The sequence below is a fragment of the Atractosteus spatula genome (assembly GCF_055471065.1).
Source record: "Atractosteus spatula isolate fAtrSpa1 chromosome 24 unlocalized genomic scaffold, fAtrSpa1.hap1 SUPER_24_unloc_1, whole genome shotgun sequence".
Lineage (NCBI taxonomy): Eukaryota > Metazoa > Chordata > Actinopteri > Semionotiformes > Lepisosteidae > Atractosteus > Atractosteus spatula.
In genome coordinates this window covers 97,678-115,428 of record NW_028296641.1, presented here as the reverse complement: position 1 = coordinate 115,428, position 17,751 = coordinate 97,678, and the positions used below count along the sequence as shown (strand labels likewise).

The 17,751-nt window shown below is 61.1% G+C and overlaps 2 protein-coding genes across 2 annotated transcripts; one reads left to right on the top strand and one right to left on the bottom strand.

Moving 5' to 3' along the window:
* Positions 1–4,430: 4,430 nt before the first annotated feature.
* zdhhc24 (zDHHC palmitoyltransferase 24) lies at positions 4,431–8,934 on the top strand. Its single transcript, XM_088909036.1, has 3 exons — positions 4,431–5,264; positions 6,330–6,607; positions 7,440–8,934. Exons 1-3 carry the CDS (start codon positions 4,975–4,977, stop codon positions 7,733–7,735), a joined length of 864 nt encoding a protein of 287 aa, XP_088765162.1. The 5' UTR covers positions 4,431–4,974; the 3' UTR covers positions 7,736–8,934.
* On the bottom strand, positions 8,398–17,459 carry LOC148810694 (cation channel sperm-associated protein 1-like). Its single transcript, XM_088909019.1, has 14 exons — positions 17,335–17,459; positions 16,538–16,713; positions 15,405–15,545; positions 14,659–14,868; positions 14,467–14,580; positions 13,838–13,997; positions 13,128–13,219; positions 12,791–12,934; positions 11,794–11,857; positions 11,550–11,622; positions 10,745–10,796; positions 10,539–10,623; positions 9,622–9,736; positions 8,398–8,442 (listed from the first exon to the last, which is right to left on the bottom strand). Exons 1-14 carry the CDS (start codon positions 17,457–17,459, stop codon positions 8,398–8,400), a joined length of 1,596 nt encoding a protein of 531 aa, XP_088765145.1.
* Between the last annotated feature and the right edge of the window lie 292 nt (positions 17,460–17,751).

The following is a 17,751-nucleotide window of genomic DNA, read 5'->3' as shown; positions in this document are numbered from 1 at the left end:
CCTCCTCCTCCTCCTCGCGGCAGTGGCCCTGTCCGCGTCCCTGCTCCCTGCATCACTGAGGGCGGGGCCAGTCTCTGGTGAGTCGTCGAGGGTGGGGCCGGTTTCTGGGACGTCGCCGAGGGCGGGGCCGGTCTCCGGGGCGTCGCCATGGGTGAGGCCTGTCTCCGGGGCATCGCCGTGGGCGAGGCCTGTCTCCGGGGCGTCGCCGAGGGCGGGGCCGGTCTCCGGGGCGTCGTCAAGGGCGGGGTCGGTCTCCGGGGCGTCGCCGTGGGCGAGGCCTGTCTCCGGGGCGTCGCCGTGGGCGAGGCCTGTCTCCGGGGCGTCGCCATGGGCGAGGCCTGTCTCCGGGGCGTCGCCATGGGTGAGGCCTGTCTCCGGGGCGTCGCCATGGGCGTCGTCGAGGGCGGGGCCGGTCTCCGGGGCATCCCGCGAGCGGAGCCGGACTGTGGGGAGAGCAGCAGCCGCTGGGCCCGGAGCGCTCAAGGAATCCGGCGACCTGCCCCGACCGGATTCGCCCCCCGGGAGCAGGAGGAGCAGGAGGAGCACCGACGGCCGAGCGCTCGCCTCACCTGGCCGGACGTCCAGCCCAGCGCGGTCGCTCTTCCTCCCCGGCCCCTCTCGGCGCCTGGCCAGTCCGTCGGGGAGCTGGGGAGCAGCGGACGTGTCCCCACGCGGCGACCCCCAGACCGGAGATGGTGCCCGGAGGTCTTCTCCCTGGAGCCGGAGAGACTCGGGGTCCCTAAACAAGCTGACAGGGTGACACAGCAGCCGCCCAGTTCCTGGGGGACACCACACCTCCCTCTTCTCTGTGCCCTCTGACCCCCGGGCTGGGGTGAAATGCAGGGGGGCCAGCCGGTAGCCGCCAGCTTGGTCGGGATTAGTCCCTGGCGGGAGTCTCCCCAGCGGGTGGGGATAGACGCCCCCTGCCTCCCTGCGCCTCCCCTCCCCGCACGGCGCCGGAACAGGGAGGCCGCGGGGAAGCTGGGGCGCGCGGCTGGGACGGGGGGGCTCCTGTGGTGAGCTCCGATCGCCCAGCAGCGCCTGTCGCCAGTGTGGGAAACGCCGCTGCAGCTGCGCCTCGTACTCCGCCTGCGCCAGCGGGGAGGAGGGCGTTAGATTGCAACCAGCTCCGCTCGGTCGGCCAGCGGCACTGCAGGGGCATGGGGGAGGAGCGCGGGGGGGGACCAGTTCACCCACGGCGTCGTGGGCCAGCAGTGGCGGAGCACGGGCACTCACCCTGATGGTCGCCATGGCGGCGGCGCGTGCCGACAGCTCCCGCGCAGTGTCCACGGCCCTCTGGAAGTCCGCCAGGAGCTGGCTGTTCCGGAGCCGAGCCCTCCCCTCCCTCTCGCAGACGTCCCGCCACTGCGCCTGCAGCTCCGCGGCCCGCTGCCTGGACACAGAGAGAGGGAGGGGCAGGGAGCTGGGCCACACTTACACCTGTATCTGTACTGTGCTTTTACCCCGGTCTCACTGGGCTCTACTGCACTGTACTGTGCTTTTACCCTGATCTCACTGGGCTCTACTGCGCTGTGCTGTGCTTTTACCCTGATCTTGCTGGGCTCTACTGCGCTGTACTGTGATTTTACTGTGGATGGCAAGTGCACAATCACACACTGATTTGACAGTTCAACTAAACAATAGGTGACCACACAGACACACCCACTGGCCACACAGACACACCCACTAACCACACAGACACACCCACTGGCCACAGTGAACTGACACACACTCGGCACAGACATTGAGGGGCCTCACTCACAGGTGCTGTGCCCTCTGCAGCCTGCTGAGGGCGCCCTGCAGCTCCAGTCTCCTCTGCTGGCTGGATTAGAGAGAGAGGGGGCACACACAGCTACGTCACAGGTCTCTGGAACACATTCACTAACCAACACCTTAACCAACATCATCTGGTATAAAGGAGCAGCGTTCACCACATGAGAGCAGCCGTTCATCGATCCAAAGAACTCTTCCAGCTGTTTTCTGAAGGATCTCAGGGGAATCTGCCTGTTCCCGTCGCCCGCCACTCTCCAGTGTCCGCAGTCTCGCCCTCTGAAAACGATCGCGCGTTGCTGCCACCGTGCGGCGGAAAGGAGGCGGTGCGGCGAAATTTTGAGCCTCCGGCTAATCACAGACTAGGATTGCCCGTCAGATTATGCGCTTCTGATACCGACCACACGAGCACTACTGTCAGAAAATCCTCTGGGGCAGGAGCAGGGGGCAGGGGCAGGGGGCAGGTGCAGGCGCAGGGGCAGGGGCAGGGGCAGGAGTAGGGGGCAGGGGGCAGGGGGCAGGAGCAGGGGCAGGGGCAGGTGAAGGGGTAGGAGCAGTAGCAGGGGTAGGGGCAGGTGCAAGTGCAGGGGTAGGGGCAGGGGCAGGTGAAGGGGTAGGAGCAGTAGCAGGGGCAGGGGCAGGTGAAGGGGTAGGAGCAGTAGCAGGGGCAGGGGCAGGGGCAGGTGAAGGGGTAGGAGCAGTAGCAGTAGCAGGGGCAGGGGCAGGTGAAGGGGTAGGAGCAGTAGCAGGGGCAGGGGCAGGAGCAGGGGCAGGTGAAGGGGTAGGAGCAGTAGCAGGGGCAGGGGCAGGGGCAGGGGCAGGTGAAGGGGTAGGAGCAGTAGCAGGGGCAGGGGCAGGGGCAGGTGAAGGGGTAGGAGCAGTAGCAGTAGCAGGGGCAGGGGCAGGTGAAGGGGTAGGAGCAGTAGCAGGGGCAGGGGCAGGTGAAGGGGTAGGAGCAGTAGCAGGGGCAGGGGCAGGTGAAGGGGTAGGAGCAGTAGCAGGGGCAGGGGCAGGGGCAGGTGAAGGGGTAGGAGCAGTAGCAGTAGCAGGGGCAGGGGCAGGTGAAGGGGTAGGAGCAGTAGCAGGGGCAGGGGCAGGTGAAGGGGTAGGAGCAGTAGCAGGGGCAGGGGCAGGGGCAGGTGAAGGGGTAGGAGCAGTAGCAGTAGCAGGGGCAGGGGCAGGTGAAGGGGTAGGAGCAGTAGCAGGGGCAGGGGCAGGAGCAGGGGCAGGTGAAGGGGTAGGAGCAGTAGCAGGGGCAGGGGCAGGGGCAGGGGCAGGTGAAGGGGTAGGAGCAGTAGCAGGGGCAGGGGCAGGGGCAGGAGCAGGGGCAGGTGAAGGGGTAGGAGCAGTAGCAGGGGCAGGGGCAGGGGCAGGGGCAAGTGAAGGGGTAGGGGCAGTAGCAGGGGCAGGGGCAGGGGCAGGTGAAGGGGTAGGAGCAGTAGCAGGGGCAGGGGCAGGGGCAGGTGAAGGGGTAGGAGCAGTAGCAGTAGCAGGGGCAGGGGCAGGGGCAGGTGAAGGGGTAGGAGCAGTAGCAGTAGCAGGGGCAGGGGCAGGGGCAGGTGCAGGTGCAGGGGTAGGGGCACGGGCAGGTGAAGGGGCAGGAGTAGGAGTAGGGGCAGGTGCACTAGCAGGGGGGCAGGAGAATTTACCTGCGGCGCAGCCCCTCGTGCGCTCCCAGCCCGCTGTCGCCCAGGAACCGCGGGTCCATCCTCGAGCCCGGACGCGCAGGACCCAGGTCACGGGTGGATCAGAGCGGATTGCCGGGGATTACCGGGTGGGTGCGGGAGAGCGGCCCGGCGCTCACGAAAGCGTCTTGCAGACACGCGTCCTCTTGACACACCCGACTGACGGCGCTGAGTGAGCGACCCGGACCCCAAAAGTCTCTTTCAAACAGACACGTGGGGCGTCGAGTGGGGTTCCACTGCGCGGTACCGTGCCGATACCGAGCAGGTCCGCCCCTGACAGCGACCCTGCACTCTCGCACGGTTTAACGGCTCGGCCCCCTCCCCCATCAGTGCAGGCGGATAGAGCACAGATCTTCTTAGTGTCAAAACCTCTGGGGGGGGGCGTGTGTGTGTCCACGGGGAGCGAAAGTGGTGTTTAGGCAGATTAAAAAAAAAAAATCAGCCGAGGTTCATTTAGAATACTGTGTGTGATTTTGTATTTGACTTGTAAATGTCTGATTTTTTTTAATGTTAATTGTATCTGTTTGGCTTCGGCAGCACTGATTTCACTCAGTGGTCATGACAATAAAGCACCTTGAATTCAACTGAATTGAATTGTGGTCTCCTCCTTACAGAAAAAGACACCGCGGCTCTGGAGTCCATCCGACAAAGAGCGGACAGATATCCTCCAGGATTTAAGGTGTCTTAGACGGATACGACTACGAGGAGACCTGGTTCAAGCGTTCAGAAATGCTGAGAGACTGTGCGGAAGAGCACAGCGTAGACACCACCTCACACTAAGGGTGGCGGGAGTGTGGAACAGGCTGCCCAGCCCTGCTGTCGAATTCGACACCCCTTGTTTCCGGACGGGCTGAGTCCTCCTCTCTTTTGTAACCTTTGCTTCGTCCCTGTGGGGTAGCCCGGCTCTCGGACATGCGGCTCGGAACCAGTGGGAAGGGACAGGGGGAGGGGACTGTTTTAACTGTGACACCTGTGCGCGTCGCGGTGTGTCCGCGGAGCAGGCGCTGAGGTGCTGTGCGGGGCAGGTATTTCACTATTAAAACCGTCAGATTTTTACCCCTCTTTTATTTTATTTTTTTTTTTATTTGGAGCGTGGGAGGCGTCAGTTACAGCCCCGAAACATTTGTACTTTTTCTCGTCTTTCCGAAAGCCTGGAAGAGGCGATCCTTGTTTTGTTTCTTTTCTTCCTATGATCGCTGTCGGCTTTGTTCTCGAAGAGATGCGTTTGGAAGCCGCCGGGAGGAGGAGAAGGAGAGGGAGAGACCGTTAATTACAGATGAGACGACGGCGCTGTAGCGAGAAGATTCGTATTGTATCTGCGTTTCTGGCGTAGACGGGCTGTACTTGTCCGCACGTATTTATAGGGAAGAGGGGGGCGTTGTTGAAAGAAGCACGCACACGTTTTTTTGCGTTAAATTGTTTGGCCGAAAAACCCCCACCAACAACATACAACTTGTCGTTGCTCAGCGACTCGAACCCTCCGGGCTTCCGGCTTCCGGCTTCCGGCCTGCGGCCCAGCATGCGGTCGTTCTGCTACCGCGCGTGGGGCCGGCTGGAGCGCGCGTGCCGCCGCCTGCCGGTGGTGGTGAACACGCTGCTCGTGCTGTCCATCACGGCGGAGGTCAGCTACCTGGTCCTGGCGGAGGCGCCGGGGCGGGCGGGCTGGACGGCGCCGTGGAAGGCGGCCCACCTGGGCGCCCAGGCCTTCATGCTGGGCAACATCGCCTGGAACTCCGTGCTCTTCCTCAGGACGGACCCCAGCGTGCGGGGGGTCTTCCTCGGAGGGGAGGGCGTGGGCCAGGGCTGGAGGTAGGTCTGGCGAGGGCGGCTTACACCGGTCCCGCCGTCTTCCAGTACAGGGTCTATCCCAGCAAGCACTGGGTGCATGGCAGGGTACCCCCTGGACAGGACACCAGTCCGTCACACTCTCACACCATGGCCAGTTTTCCCACAAGCCTGTTCACCTCCCAGCATGCCTTTGCACCGCGGAAGGTAGCCGGAGCTCCCGGAGGAAACCCACGCCAACATAGGGAGAGCATGCAAACTCCACACAGACAGCACCCAGCTCCGCCATCGAACCCTGTGCCCCAGCGCTGCGAGGCAGCACCGCAGAGCACTGCATCGCTGTGCCGCCCCTGTCCCTACCCTGAGCTACCGGACCAGCTGTCCTCCTGGTCTAACAGAACCGGACCAGCTGTCCCCCTGGTCTAACAGAATCGAACCCGAGCCACTGGACCAGCTGTCCCCCTGGTCTAACAAGACTGGACCTGAACCACTGGACCAGCTGTCCCCCTGGTCTAACAGGACCGGACCCGAGCCACCGGACCAGCTGTCCCCCTGGTCTAACAAGACCGGACCTGAACCACTGGACCAGCTGTCCTCCTGGTCTAACAGAACCGGACCAGCTGTCCCCCTGGTCTAACAGAATCGTACCCGAGCCACTGGACCAGCTGTCCCCCTGGTCTAACAAGACTGGACCTGAACCACTGGACCAGCTGTCCTCCTGGTCTAACAGAACCGGACCAGCTGTCCCCCTGGTCTAACAGGACCGGACCCGAGCCACTGGACCAGCTGTCCCCCTGGTCTAACAGAACCGGACCCGAGCCACCGGACCAGCTGTCCCCCTGGTCTAACAGAACCGGACCCGAGCCACTGGACCAGCTGTCCCCCTGGTCTAACAGGACCGGACCTGAACCACCGGACCAGCTGTCGTCCTGGTCTAACAGAACCGGACCCGAGCCACCGGACCAGCTGTCCCCCTGGTCTAACAGAACCGGACCCGAGCCACCGGACCAGCTGACTTGTCCTTCCTGTCCCCCTGGTGGCTGGCTCTGTGTAAGGCCGGTTCGCTAACTGCTGCTCTGTCCCCCCCAGGTACTGCTACAGCTGTGAGACGCACACCCCCCCGCGCTGCTCCCACTGCTACGACTGCCGGGTGTGCGTCCTGCGCCGGGACCACCACTGCGTCTTCTTCGGCCAGTGCGTCGGCTTCCGCAACTACCGCTACTTCCTGAGCAGCCTGCTCTTCATGTGGGCGGGGCTGCTGTACGCCGTGGTGCTCAACGCCGAGGTCTTCCTGCTGCTCCTGAGCGAGGGGCTCACCCTGCACAGCGTCCTGCTGCTGCTCGCGCCCTGGGTCATGCTGGTCTCCGGTCAGTCGCGCCCCCCCCCCCCCCCCCGCCTGCCGGGTGACGCGCGTTCACACACATGGACATGTGCACACTCACGCGCACGCATTCGCATGCACACGGGCGTGCGCACGCTCACACGCCCATGCTCACGTTCACACGCTCACGTGCACTCGCTCACACTTGCACGCGCACACACACACGTGCACAATTGCACACGTACACACGCTCACGTGCACTCGCTCACACTCACACGCGCACACACACACGTGCACAATTGCACACGTACACACGCTCACGTGCACTCGCTCACACTCACACACACACGTGCACAATTGCACACGCTCAGATTCACACTCGAATCTGTGCACAGGTGCAGTCACAAACCCACACAGACACACTCGCTCTTGCGTGTGCGGGACCTATAGGTGCTGGAGGGTGTTCCTCCGTGCGAGCCTGGGTCGTGTCACTCACTGTCATGTCTCCCATCTCCTCCCTGTGTCTCCTCTCCCCTCTCTCTCCTTTCCCATCTCTCTCGCCTATCTCCCCTCCTCTCCCTGGGTCTCCCTCTTCTCCTTGTCTCTCTCTCTCCTCCTCTCCTCTCCCCTCCCCTCTCTCTCCTCCTCTCCCCTCCCCTCCCTGTGCCTCCTCTCCCCTCTCTCTCTTCTCCTCTCCCCTCCCCTCCCTGTGCCTCCTCTCACCTCTCTCTCTCCTCCTCTCCCCTCCCCTCTCTGTGCCTCCTCTCCCCTCTCTCTCTCCTCCTCTCCTCTCCCCTCCCCTCCCTGTGCCTCCTCTCCCCTCTCTCTCTCCTCCTCTCCCCTCCCCTCCCCGTGCCTCCTCCTCTCCCCTGTCTCAGGCCAGGTCACCGCGAGGGCGTTCGCCTTCGCCTTCATCGCCGACACCTGCGTCGTGGGCTTCCTGCTGGTGGCGGCCTTCCTGTTCTTCCACGTGGCGCTGATGCTGCGCGGCCAGACCACGCGGGAGTGGTACTCCAGCCGCCGCCCCTACAGCCTGGGCTGGCGCCGCAACCTCCAGGAGTGCCTGGGCCGGCGCTGGTACCTGGCCTGGCTCTGCCCGCTCATCCCCTCCCCGCTGCCCGGCAACGGCATCCGCTTCCGGGTCACCGGCCCGCTGGACCCCGCCGGCAACTGACCGCCCCCCTGCCTCCCCGAGACCGTGACCGACGGGGGCACGCCACCAAGCGGACGCTGGAGCACGCTCAAACACCCCCCTTCGGTATTTCAGCCTGGCTGGGCCACCGGAGGGGACGCCAAGCCTCGCCTCCCGCAAAGCACCGTGGGAAACGGGCAGTCACTCCCTCTGCTGCTGGGGTGGGCCACCAGGGGGCAGAGTGACCTCTCCCCCACCCCTGTTCCAGCAGGCTGACATTATTCAGACTGAGCCGCGTGGCGCGCTCTGACCGGGCAGCTGATCTCAGGCCGGTATTGATCAGCACCCTCCTGCTTTTTTTTAAATGATCTGTATCGGAGCTCCTCTCTCCTGGTCCCTCGGAGCCAAAGGGGATGTTTCTTGGGGTGCTTGCAGTGACCTCACAGAATCAACTAGGGGTCTCGGCTGCAGGAATCTATGACTTGATCTCTGTTAGTGGAATCCGTGCTCTCAGTTAGGGGTCTCAGTGACTGGAATCAATGAGGGGTCTTCATGACCGTGAACGCAGTGACTCTCCAGGACCAGAGCGAGGAGCGCCGATCCCCCACAGGGAGGGGCGGGGATCTGGGAATTTCTCACGGCACGAGGAAGCGAGCCGGTGTGGGTCAGCGGGGTCTTTATTGGGGGGGGGCTGGTGGGGGCTCTCAGTCCTTCTCCTGTCCGTGACACTCCTCCTCCTCCTCCGCCGCCTGCAACGAGAGGGAGAGAGGCGGGGCGGTGAGGATCGGGGCGCCCCTCCACTGCCTTTCGGATCCCGGGATCTCGTCCAGCTGTTCCCCGAAGGATCCCGGAGAACCCGAGCTTCCATGGTGGTCCTGAGCCACGCCCCCACGTCCCGGTCAAGGGGGGCGGTGTCCGTGTGTCTGCCCACGTCTGTCGAACCCTGTGCCAAGACCGTGACTGTGCAGCTGCCATAAACTCGGACCCTCAGCCGTCGGACTATTTCCAGACTGGGGAGCGCTCCCTCCGGTCCCTGCCGGATCTCCTGCGCCCGGACTCCGGGTCTGGAGCTGGAGTCTGGGACGGGGGGGGGGTTGATTCCTGCTCCACAGGTCGGGAAGACCCCGTTGTTCTGGGATTGCGGGATTTTGTTATTTTCCCAGCGGACTGCTGTTCTCGGTGACCCTGCCTGCCCGACGGGCAGCTCGGTTTGGAATAAAGGCGACAGGTTGTTTTGTAAACGTGTGTGCTGGATTTTGGGGGGCGGGGCGGGGAGGGGAGGGGTGGGGCAGCGGTGGGTCGTTTCGGGTGCCGTTGTGTCTCGTAGAAAAGGCCTTTCAGGGGCCCCAGCCACTGGGGCTTCTTCTGGCCAGCTGATGGCGCTAGAGAGCAGAGAACCGTGAAACCTGGGGCCTGGTGCCATCCTGGGTCTGCTCCCGCCAATTAAACAATTAACCCTATTATTGTCTCGAGGGGTCACAGTGGGGTGTTTCTTGAGCATTCACTGCCCCCCCACTCTTTTTCCCTGGGGGCCGGTTAGAAGGCTTACAGTCGTCCAGTTAATTGAATAACGAGAACAGTAATAATTAATAATAACCGCAACCACGGACAGTAGACCCCCCCCAGAGGGGGTGAATGTGGCACCCCGAGTCTGTTTTCACTTCTGCGGGGATCGTCCTCACTGGGCTGGTCAGCGTGGCACAGCTGGCTCTGACCCGTGACCGGGCCCCACCCCTGGGGGGTACACTGGCGCTGTCGAAGAGTGTGTTTCTGCAGGGGTGGGTAGCGGCAGTATTTTGAACTGCGGAAAATCGCCCCCCCACCCCCCTTTTCACCCCCAGGCGCCCACGGTTGTGCCCAGGCTGCTCCCAGCTTCCCCGAGAATTCAAGCAGGGCGGGGCGCCCAGGACGTGGGAGCAGGGGCTCACCTCGAAGAAGGTGTCGACGACCCGGTCCAGCGTGGCTCCCTGCGACCGGAAGGCGTGGTGCTGGAGGTCGATGGCCGCCAGCAGCCGGAAGTAGCTGGTCATCAGCTGGACCTCCCTGGGGGCAGACGAGGAGGCTGACTTACTCAGGTACGCTGTCCCCCTCTAACAGCTACTTCTCCTCATATTGTAGGGGTACAGTGTGACCCAGACTGGACTGTAGGGGTACAGTGTGACCCAGACTGGACCAGTGATCTCCGGACTGTAGGGGTACAGTGTGACCCAGACTGGACCAGTGATCTCCGGACTGTAGGGGTACAGTGTGACCCAGACTGGACTGTAGGGGTACAGTGTGACCCAGACTGGACTGTAGGCATACAGTGTGACCCAGACTGGACCAGTGATCTCCGGACTGTAGGGGTACAGTGTGACCCAGACTGGACCAGTGATCTCCGGACTGTAGGGGTACAGCGTGACCCAGACTGGGCAGTGATCTCCAGACTGTAGGGGTACAGTGTGACCCAGACTGGACTGTAGGGGTACAGGGTGACCCAGACTGGACCAGTGATCTCCGGACTGTAGGGGTACAGTGTGACCCAGACTGGACCAGTGATCTCCGGACTGTAGGGGTACAGCGTGACCCAGACTGGACCGGCGATCTCTGGACTGTAGGGGTACAGCGTGACCCAGACTGGACCGGCGGGCTCTGGACTGTAGGGGTACAGCGTGACCCAGACTGGACCAGCGAGCTCTGGACTGTAGGGGTACAGTGTGACACACACTGGAAAGGTGATCTCTGGACTGTAGGGGTACAGTGTGACCCAGACTGGACCAGCGGGCTCTGGACTGTAGAGGTACAGAATCAACTAGTCCAGTCCATGTTCTGAGTTGGCTCTGGTCCTTGGGCCTCAGTCACTAACCTCTTGCTGAATTTGTTCTGGCTGTAGTTCTGCTGAATGGCTCTCTGAAGGAAGGTCTCATTGTCCTGCTCCTCTGACAGCTGACCTTCAAGGGAAAGACACTGCCTTTGTACCTTTACCCTCATCTCACTGGGCTCTACTGTACCTTCACCATAGTGTACCACAGTGAGGTTTTGGATGTGTGAAATTTGGAGGCTCCAGGCTACCCTTCTTCTTCAGAGCCGCCGTGTCGTCCTCAAAGTCGTCGAGGGTGGAGGACTGCAGAGGGAGAAGAGGTTATTGCAGAGGGCTGTGTTCCTGACACGACTGGCCTTGTTGTCTTGTAAGGTCGATATCATGCTGTGGCATTCTTGTCAGGGCTTGCAGTGCTAATTTATAACAACTCATTTACTTCAGGTTTACATCCGAGATGAGTCTCATTCAGATGTCTGAATACAAGGGGGTTCAGTCCCTCGCTCGGGGACACAGAGAGCTGCAGGTTCTGTAAGAATCGGGACAGTACCGGGCAGAGCAAGGCAGGACAGGGACACACAGGAGAGAGAGGTGGTTAACGATGCTAACAAACTCATCTTCAGGACTGAGTCACTGGACCAGCTGTCCTCCCAGTCCAACAAGACCAGACCTGAACCGCTGGACCAGCTGTCCTCCCGGTCTAACAGGACTGGACCTGAACCACCGGACCAGCTGGTCCAACAAGACCGGACCTGAACTGCCAGACCAGCTGTCCTCCTGGTCTGACAGGACCGGACCTGAACCACTGGACCAGCTGTCCTCCTGGTCTGACAGGACCTGAACTGAACCGCCGGACCAGCTGTCCTCCTGGTCTAACAGGACTGGACCTGACCCGCCAGACCAGCTGGTCCAACAAGACCGAATGTCTGTGGTTTTGTACCCCTGCGTTCAGGAGGTGATGAGTTTAGAAAGGCTTACTGATCCTTCAGGCCCCAGAATCTGCACATTTCAGAGTGGCAGAAATGTGCCACCCCACCCCAGCACCCAGATGACACCCACCTTGTCCTTCTTCCTCTCCATGCGCCTCTTGATGGCCAGCTGGAAGTTATCAACCAGGACGGCGATGAACAGGCTGAGGAGAGAGAGGAGACGGGAGGAGGATTGGGAGAATGGGTGGGAGGAAGATGGGAGAGAGAAGGAGATGCTTGATCCACAGCCTCAGACCTTGCAGAGAAGGACACGACTGGAGTGTGCGAAAGGTCAGGGTGATTGTCTGGGGTTCGGGTGGCGGAGGGGAACCCACTTGAGGAAGGTGAAGTACTCCACCACAATGTACAGCACCAGGAAGATGATGATGTAGGAGTAGCCTGCGGGAGAACCGGAGACACTCAGCCGGCTGGGAGACGCAGTTGTGCTGTCTGTACACACTCTCTCACTCATTACAGGCTGAAGGAACTCGGTCGCTCTCTAGTCTCTGATGGAGGGGACAGCAGCTGCACACACCAGGGGCGCCTCACATCACCTGTGACCCTCTCTGGTGTATAGTGATGATGCTCTCTTGCTGCTCATGTTGCAGTGTTTCTGTGAGTCTGTGTGACGGAGCTGAGAGCAGTGTGTCGGTGTGACGGAGCTGAGAGCAGTGTGTTGGTATGACTGTGCTGAGAGCAGTGTGTTGGTGTGACTGTGCTGAGAGCAGTGTGTCTGTGTGACGGAGCTGAGAGCAGTGTGTTGGTGTGACTGCTGAGAGCAGTGTGTTGGTGTGACGGAGCTGAGAGGAGTGTGCCTGTGTGACGGAGCTGAGAGCAGTGTGTCGGTGTGACGGAGCTGAGAGCAGTGTGTCGGTGTGACGGAGCTGAGACCAGTGTGTTGGTGTGACTGTGCTGAGAGCAGTGTGTCTGTGTGACGGAGCTGAGAGGAGTGTGCCTGTGTGACGGAGCTGAGAGCAGTGTGTCAGTGTGACGGAGCTGAGAGCAGTGTGTTGGTATGACTGTGCTGAGAGCAGTGTGTTGGTGTGACTGTGCTGAGAGCAGTGTGTCTGTGTGACGGAGCTGAGAGCAGTGTGTTGGTGTGACTGTGCTGAGAGCAGTGTGTTGGTGTGACTGTGCTGAGAGCAGTGTGCCTGTGTGACTGTGCTGAGAGCAGTGTGTTGGTGTGACTGTGCTGAGAGCAGTGTGTTGGTGTGACTGTGCTGAGAGCAGTGTGCCTGTGTGACTGTGCTGAGAGCAGTTGTCGGAGCTGAGGGCAGTGTGTCTGCACTGCGGATGGGGCAGGCAGGTCTCCTGGCGTGCGCTCTGTCTCACCCCGGTCTCGGCTGGTGGAGTAGATGTAGGCCCAGTCATCCAGGGTGAGCAGCTGGAAGAGGGTGAAGATGGTCTTGAACATGGACCCGAAGCGCTCTGGGTCCGACACACTGAACATCTCCCGGAAGATGACCGCAAACATGACTGGACGCTAAGGCATCAAGCCACCCTCATGTCTGATTCAGAGAGGGAGTGTTTGACCACTGTGCTCTGGTGACTGTCCAGTGTATAGGAAGTGTCCAGCCCTGAGCTGTCCACGGTACAGAAAGTGTCCAGTCCCGAGCTGTCCAGTGTATGGGAAGTGTCCGTGAGCTGTCCAACGATAAAATAAGGATACACAGGAAGGTGAACATTAGTACGATGATGGCTCCCATGGACTGGAGAGACTGTAGGCAGGTGGACATGATGGCCTGCAGGTTCTGTAAGAATCTGGACAGTACCAGGGAGAGCAAGGGAGGACAGAGACACAAGGGAGAGAGGTGGTTAGTGATGCTTGCAAACTCATCTTCAAGACCAGCTGTCCTCCTGGTCTAACAGGACCGGACCTGAACCACCGGACCAGCTGTCCTCCTGGTCTGACAAGACCGGACCTGAACCGCCGGACCAGCTGTCCTCCTGGTCTAACAGGACCGGACCTGAACCGCCGGACCAGCTGTCCTCCTGGTCTAACAGGACCGGACCTGAGCCGCCGGACCAGCTGTCCTCCTGGTCTAATAGGACCGGACCTGAACCACTGGACAGCTGTCCTCCTGGTCTAACAGGACCGGACCTGAACCACTGGACCAGCTGTCCTCCTGGTCTGACAAGACCGGACCTGAACCGCCGGACCAGCTGTCCTCCTGGTCTAACAGGACCGGACCTGAACCGCCGGACCAGCTGTCCTCCTGGTCTGACAGGACCGGACCTGAACCGCCGGACCAGCTGTCCTCCTGGTCTAGCCAGACCGCACCGGATCCACAGTGTTCTGATGTCAGTACACTCTGGGATAGTTTTCCCCGGACTATCCCAGAGAGGCTATCCCAGAACAGAAGAGCGCGGGGGTCCTACCGGATCGTCCGGAGCACCCGGAAGGCCCGGATGGCCCGGATGCCCTTGAAGATGCGCAGGATCCGGAAGACCGTGGAGGCGTTCCCGCTGCTGAAGCTGCTGGTGGACTGGATCAGGGGCAGGACGAAGTCCACCAGGCTCATGAAGACGATGACGAAGTCTGGAAGGCGGGGGGACGTGTCTGAGCTCCGGCCGTGAGTGGGGAACCCTGGGGCTGCCGCCGGCGGCGGTGCGGTCTGGGGGTGCTCACCAGGATCGGGGGGTCCTTTGTTTTTAAGTAAAATGTGCCTGGGCCGTCCAGTGTAGGGGTTGTGTCCAGCCCTGAGCCGTCCAGTGTCTGGGATGTGTCCAGCCCTGAGCCGTCCAGTGTCTGGGATGTGTCCAGCCCTGAGCCGTCCAGTGTCTGGGATGTGTCCAGCCCTGAGCTGTCCAGTGTCTGGGATGTGTCCAGCCCTGAGCTGTCCAGTGTCTGGGATGTGTCCAGCCCTGAGCTGTCAAATGAGTAAGAAGTGTCCAGCCCTGAGCTGTCCAGTGTCCGGGACGTGTCCAGCCCTGAGCTGTCCAGTGTCCGGGACGTGTCCAGCCCTGAGCTGTCCAGTGTCCGGGACGTGTCCAGCCCCCTGACTCACCCAGGATGTTCCAGGCGTTCCTGAAGTAGACGCGGCCCCAGACGAACACCTTGAGCGCGAACTCCATCAGGTAGATGGAGAGGAAGCTGGCGTCCATGGCGGAGAAGAACCAGCCTGGACAGGGAGCAGGGGGTGGTGAGCAGGGTGATCGGACCGGGCCGCGCCGCGCCGCGCGCAGAACCGGCCTCCTACCTCCGCGCACGGCCACGCTGTCGAAGGTCTGGGCCACCAGCGAGCCCGTGTTCAGCACCACGACCGCCAGCAGGAAGTTGTCGAGGGGGCGCGACTCGGTGAAGGCGAAGACGATCTGATAGAGCAGGCGGCACCGGTCCAGCAGGGCGCCCCAGACCCGGCCCAGGCAGGTGCGCCGGGCCTGCAGGGCCCTCTGCCTCCTGTCCCTCTCTGACCGGACCGGACCGGACCGGGGGAGAGGAGAGAGAGTGATCGTCCCGCTCGGACCGTCCTGCACACCAGAGCCACTGAACCTCTGGGGGTCTCTGGGGGCCCTTCTGGGCTCAGTGTCGGAGCTGATGTAATTGTTTAATTAGCTGCAGGATCGTTAACATGACAGCCAGAGGCCGCCAGCAAGTTCTTGTCTCAGGCTCAAACTGTTTACGATTTAAAAACATTTTAAAAGTGAAAATATCCCCTTCCTGAATTTGAATATAAAACCGAGAGCAGGAGGCACTTCTTTACACAAAGGGTAGTGGGAGTGTGGAACAAGCTGCCCAGCCATGCTGTTGAAGCCGATACCCTGGCTTCTCTCTAACAGTACCTGTTAGACAGGAAGAGCTGCTGTATGACGGTATCGGATCAGCTGGCCCGGCCCGACCCGAGCGGCGCTGACGCCCTGTTACCTGAGCTGCGGATGAGCTGCTGTATGACGGTATCGGGTCAGCTGGCCTGGCCCGACCCGAGCGGCGCTGACGCCTTGTTACCTGAGCTGCGGATGAGCTGCTGTATGACAGCTTCAGGCACCTCGCAGGTGGAGAAGATCCTCTCCCGGGCTCGGCGGCGCCCCCCTGGGGAGGCGACTGGAAGGACAGGCAGGTGGTGGCGCTCCTTGTTCCGCAGGCTTGCTGCAGAGGGAAAGGGAAAGGGGATCAGGGATTGAGGATAATAGATCGGGAATCGGGGATAATAGATTGGGAATCGGGGATCAGGGATGGGGATGATAGATCAGGAATCGGGGATTAGGGATTGGAGAAATAGATTGGGGTTTGGGGATTAGGAATTGGGGTTTGGGGATAATAGACCAGGAATCAGGGATTGGGGAACGGGAGGTGGGGATTGGGATTGGGAGTACCGGCAGAGCTCTCTTGCTGTGAAGGCACAGTGGCTCTCGAACCCGTGGCTTTTACAACAGTCACTGTCCTCTTTTAGCACTTAGCCAGGGCCCAGGCTGTGTCTCTGAATCTGGACCCCCTCCTGTCGGGAAGGCCGGGGCCGAATCCCGGGGGAACAGGGCTGGGGACTGGCAGTTGCTCTGGTCCTCGGTTTGGGAAACACCGGGGCTGCAGAACCGGTCTGGACCGGCCCTGCTGGGCTGCACTGCGGCCGGGCTCGGCTCCGAGGCCGGAGCGGTCCTGCCGGTGTGGGAGCTGAGCGCAGCTCTGGGGGGGGCGGTTACTGAACCCAGCGGGTGTGGGGGGGTCCCCAGGACCAGGCAGGGGGAACCCCCTGGGAACGCTGTCGGCTCTTGCTAGAGCAGGGGTGTCAGACCCACTTCCTACAGGAGAAACCGAGTGACCTATCAGACCTTTCACCTGCTGATTTTTATGAAGGTCGTTTACAGCTGCCCTGAGGTAAGAGGTCCAGGTACGACACCTTCCGCCCGGTTCAGGTATCCAGAATTGTGCAGCTACTTAAACAATGAGATCATTAAATAATGCGACTGAGGGCTCTGCCACCTCAGGGCCCGAGTGCTGTGTCAGTACTGCCTCAGCGCTGGGGGCTATCCAGACTTGGTCCCGTGGGGGGCGCTGTGTGTGCGGTTTTCCCAGGTCTCCTGGGGTGAGCTGGGGTGATCGCTTGCAGACCCCCACCGAACACCGTGAGCACGGGCGCTTGCCTAAGTTCGCCTGGCGCTGCCGGGGGTGCAGCGTCTGGCTGGAGGGCTTCTCCTGGACGGGAGCAGCCGGGAGGTCCATCTGTGCTTTTCCAGCGGAGTCCGAGGTGAGTCGTGTCTGGAATGCAGAGAGCGCCCGAGCGACGTCGGTGCAGAGCGACCAGGCTCGGCCCTCGTGCCTGCAGACAGCAGGCTGGGACAGACTGGCAGAGAGATGTACTGGAGCAGAGTGATGTTGGTGTCTAGACTGTACAGTGGAAAAATGACTTCATGTCCCCACCTCTGTGCCTGAATAGACACGATCTCACTGAACAGCTGTGATACAATTTATTGCGATATATATTATAATATTTTCTAAATGATGTTTTTGCATACTCACACAACTGTTGGTCCTATTGCCAATACATCTGCAATTAACATCGCCACCACCACTGCTGCAGTTTCTAATATTCTTACCACCAGTAAATAATAAATAAATAAGTTGGAATGGCCTGATTATACTGGCAGAAAGGACTTCAGTCTCTGGAGAGTGTGACCTGAGCAACGCCCTCCCTCTGCCTTGCAGGGAAACAGCCCCACTGCAGTGCTGGGCGCAGTGTTCCGCGCCTCTGTGACATCACCGTGACCTCACCGTGACGTCACAATGGGAGGCGGGCGGACCGGAGTTTCGTCACAGCTCGCCTCTGGCCACCAGGGGGCGATCTTGACAGACGGGCCAGGCCCCCAGGGGAGGTGGGGGGGGGGACTGCTGCTTCTTGGCTGTACAGGTTCGTCTGTTAACCCTGCACGCCTGACGCTACTGGGCGTGCTTGGCTTTCTGAGCTGCTGCGTCCTGAAGGAGTTCTTCTGCAGGCTGAGTGCTGTGTTTCCACGGGCTGTGGCCTGATTCCTGCACGGGGGAGTTCTGAAACTCGCCCAGGGCCATGCTGTGTCCTTCCCTGTTTGTAATGTAACTAAAGTAGACCAGACTAAATCAGGCAGGTGACTCTCGTCCTCCTGAAGCGAAGTGAGGTTCCTCTTCACTTTGAGGAACGGTAATACTGTGTGGAGGTCAAACCCTTAGCAGTTACCGGGCAGAAATCGGTTTCAGAGGACAACGTCAGGACCGGCAGTCAGCCTGGGACCCGAGGGCTGAGGGCGTTAAGGGTCTGTGCCTTTAGGACCGCCGGCATGAGGCGCTTTACACAAGGAGCGGTGGGTGGCTGCAACGGGCCGGC

Excerpts from the sequence above, each read along its gene's own strand:
- zdhhc24 (XM_088909036.1), top strand. The coding sequence starts at position 4,975 with ATGCGGTCGTTCTGCTACCGCGCGTGGGGCCGGCTGGAGCGCGCGTGC. Across the intron at positions 5,265-6,329 it reads GGCGTGGGCCAGGGCTGGAG|GTACTGCTACAGCTGTGAGA; the intron begins GTAGGTCTGGCG and ends TGTCCCCCCCAG. Across the intron at positions 6,608-7,439 it reads CTGGGTCATGCTGGTCTCCG|GCCAGGTCACCGCGAGGGCG; the intron begins GTCAGTCGCGCC and ends CCCCTGTCTCAG.
- LOC148810694 (XM_088909019.1), bottom strand. The coding sequence starts at position 17,459 with ATGGCCCTGGGCGAGTTTCAGAACTCCCCCGTGCAGGAATCAGGCCAC. Across the intron at positions 15,546-16,537 it reads GCAGCGCCAGGCGAACTTAG|CAAGCCTGCGGAACAAGGAG; the intron begins GCAAGCGCCCGT and ends TTCCCTCTGCAG. Across the intron at positions 13,220-13,837 it reads CGGGTGCTCCGGACGATCCG|ATTCTTACAGAACCTGCAGG; the intron begins GTAGGACCCCCG and ends GGTACTGTCCAG.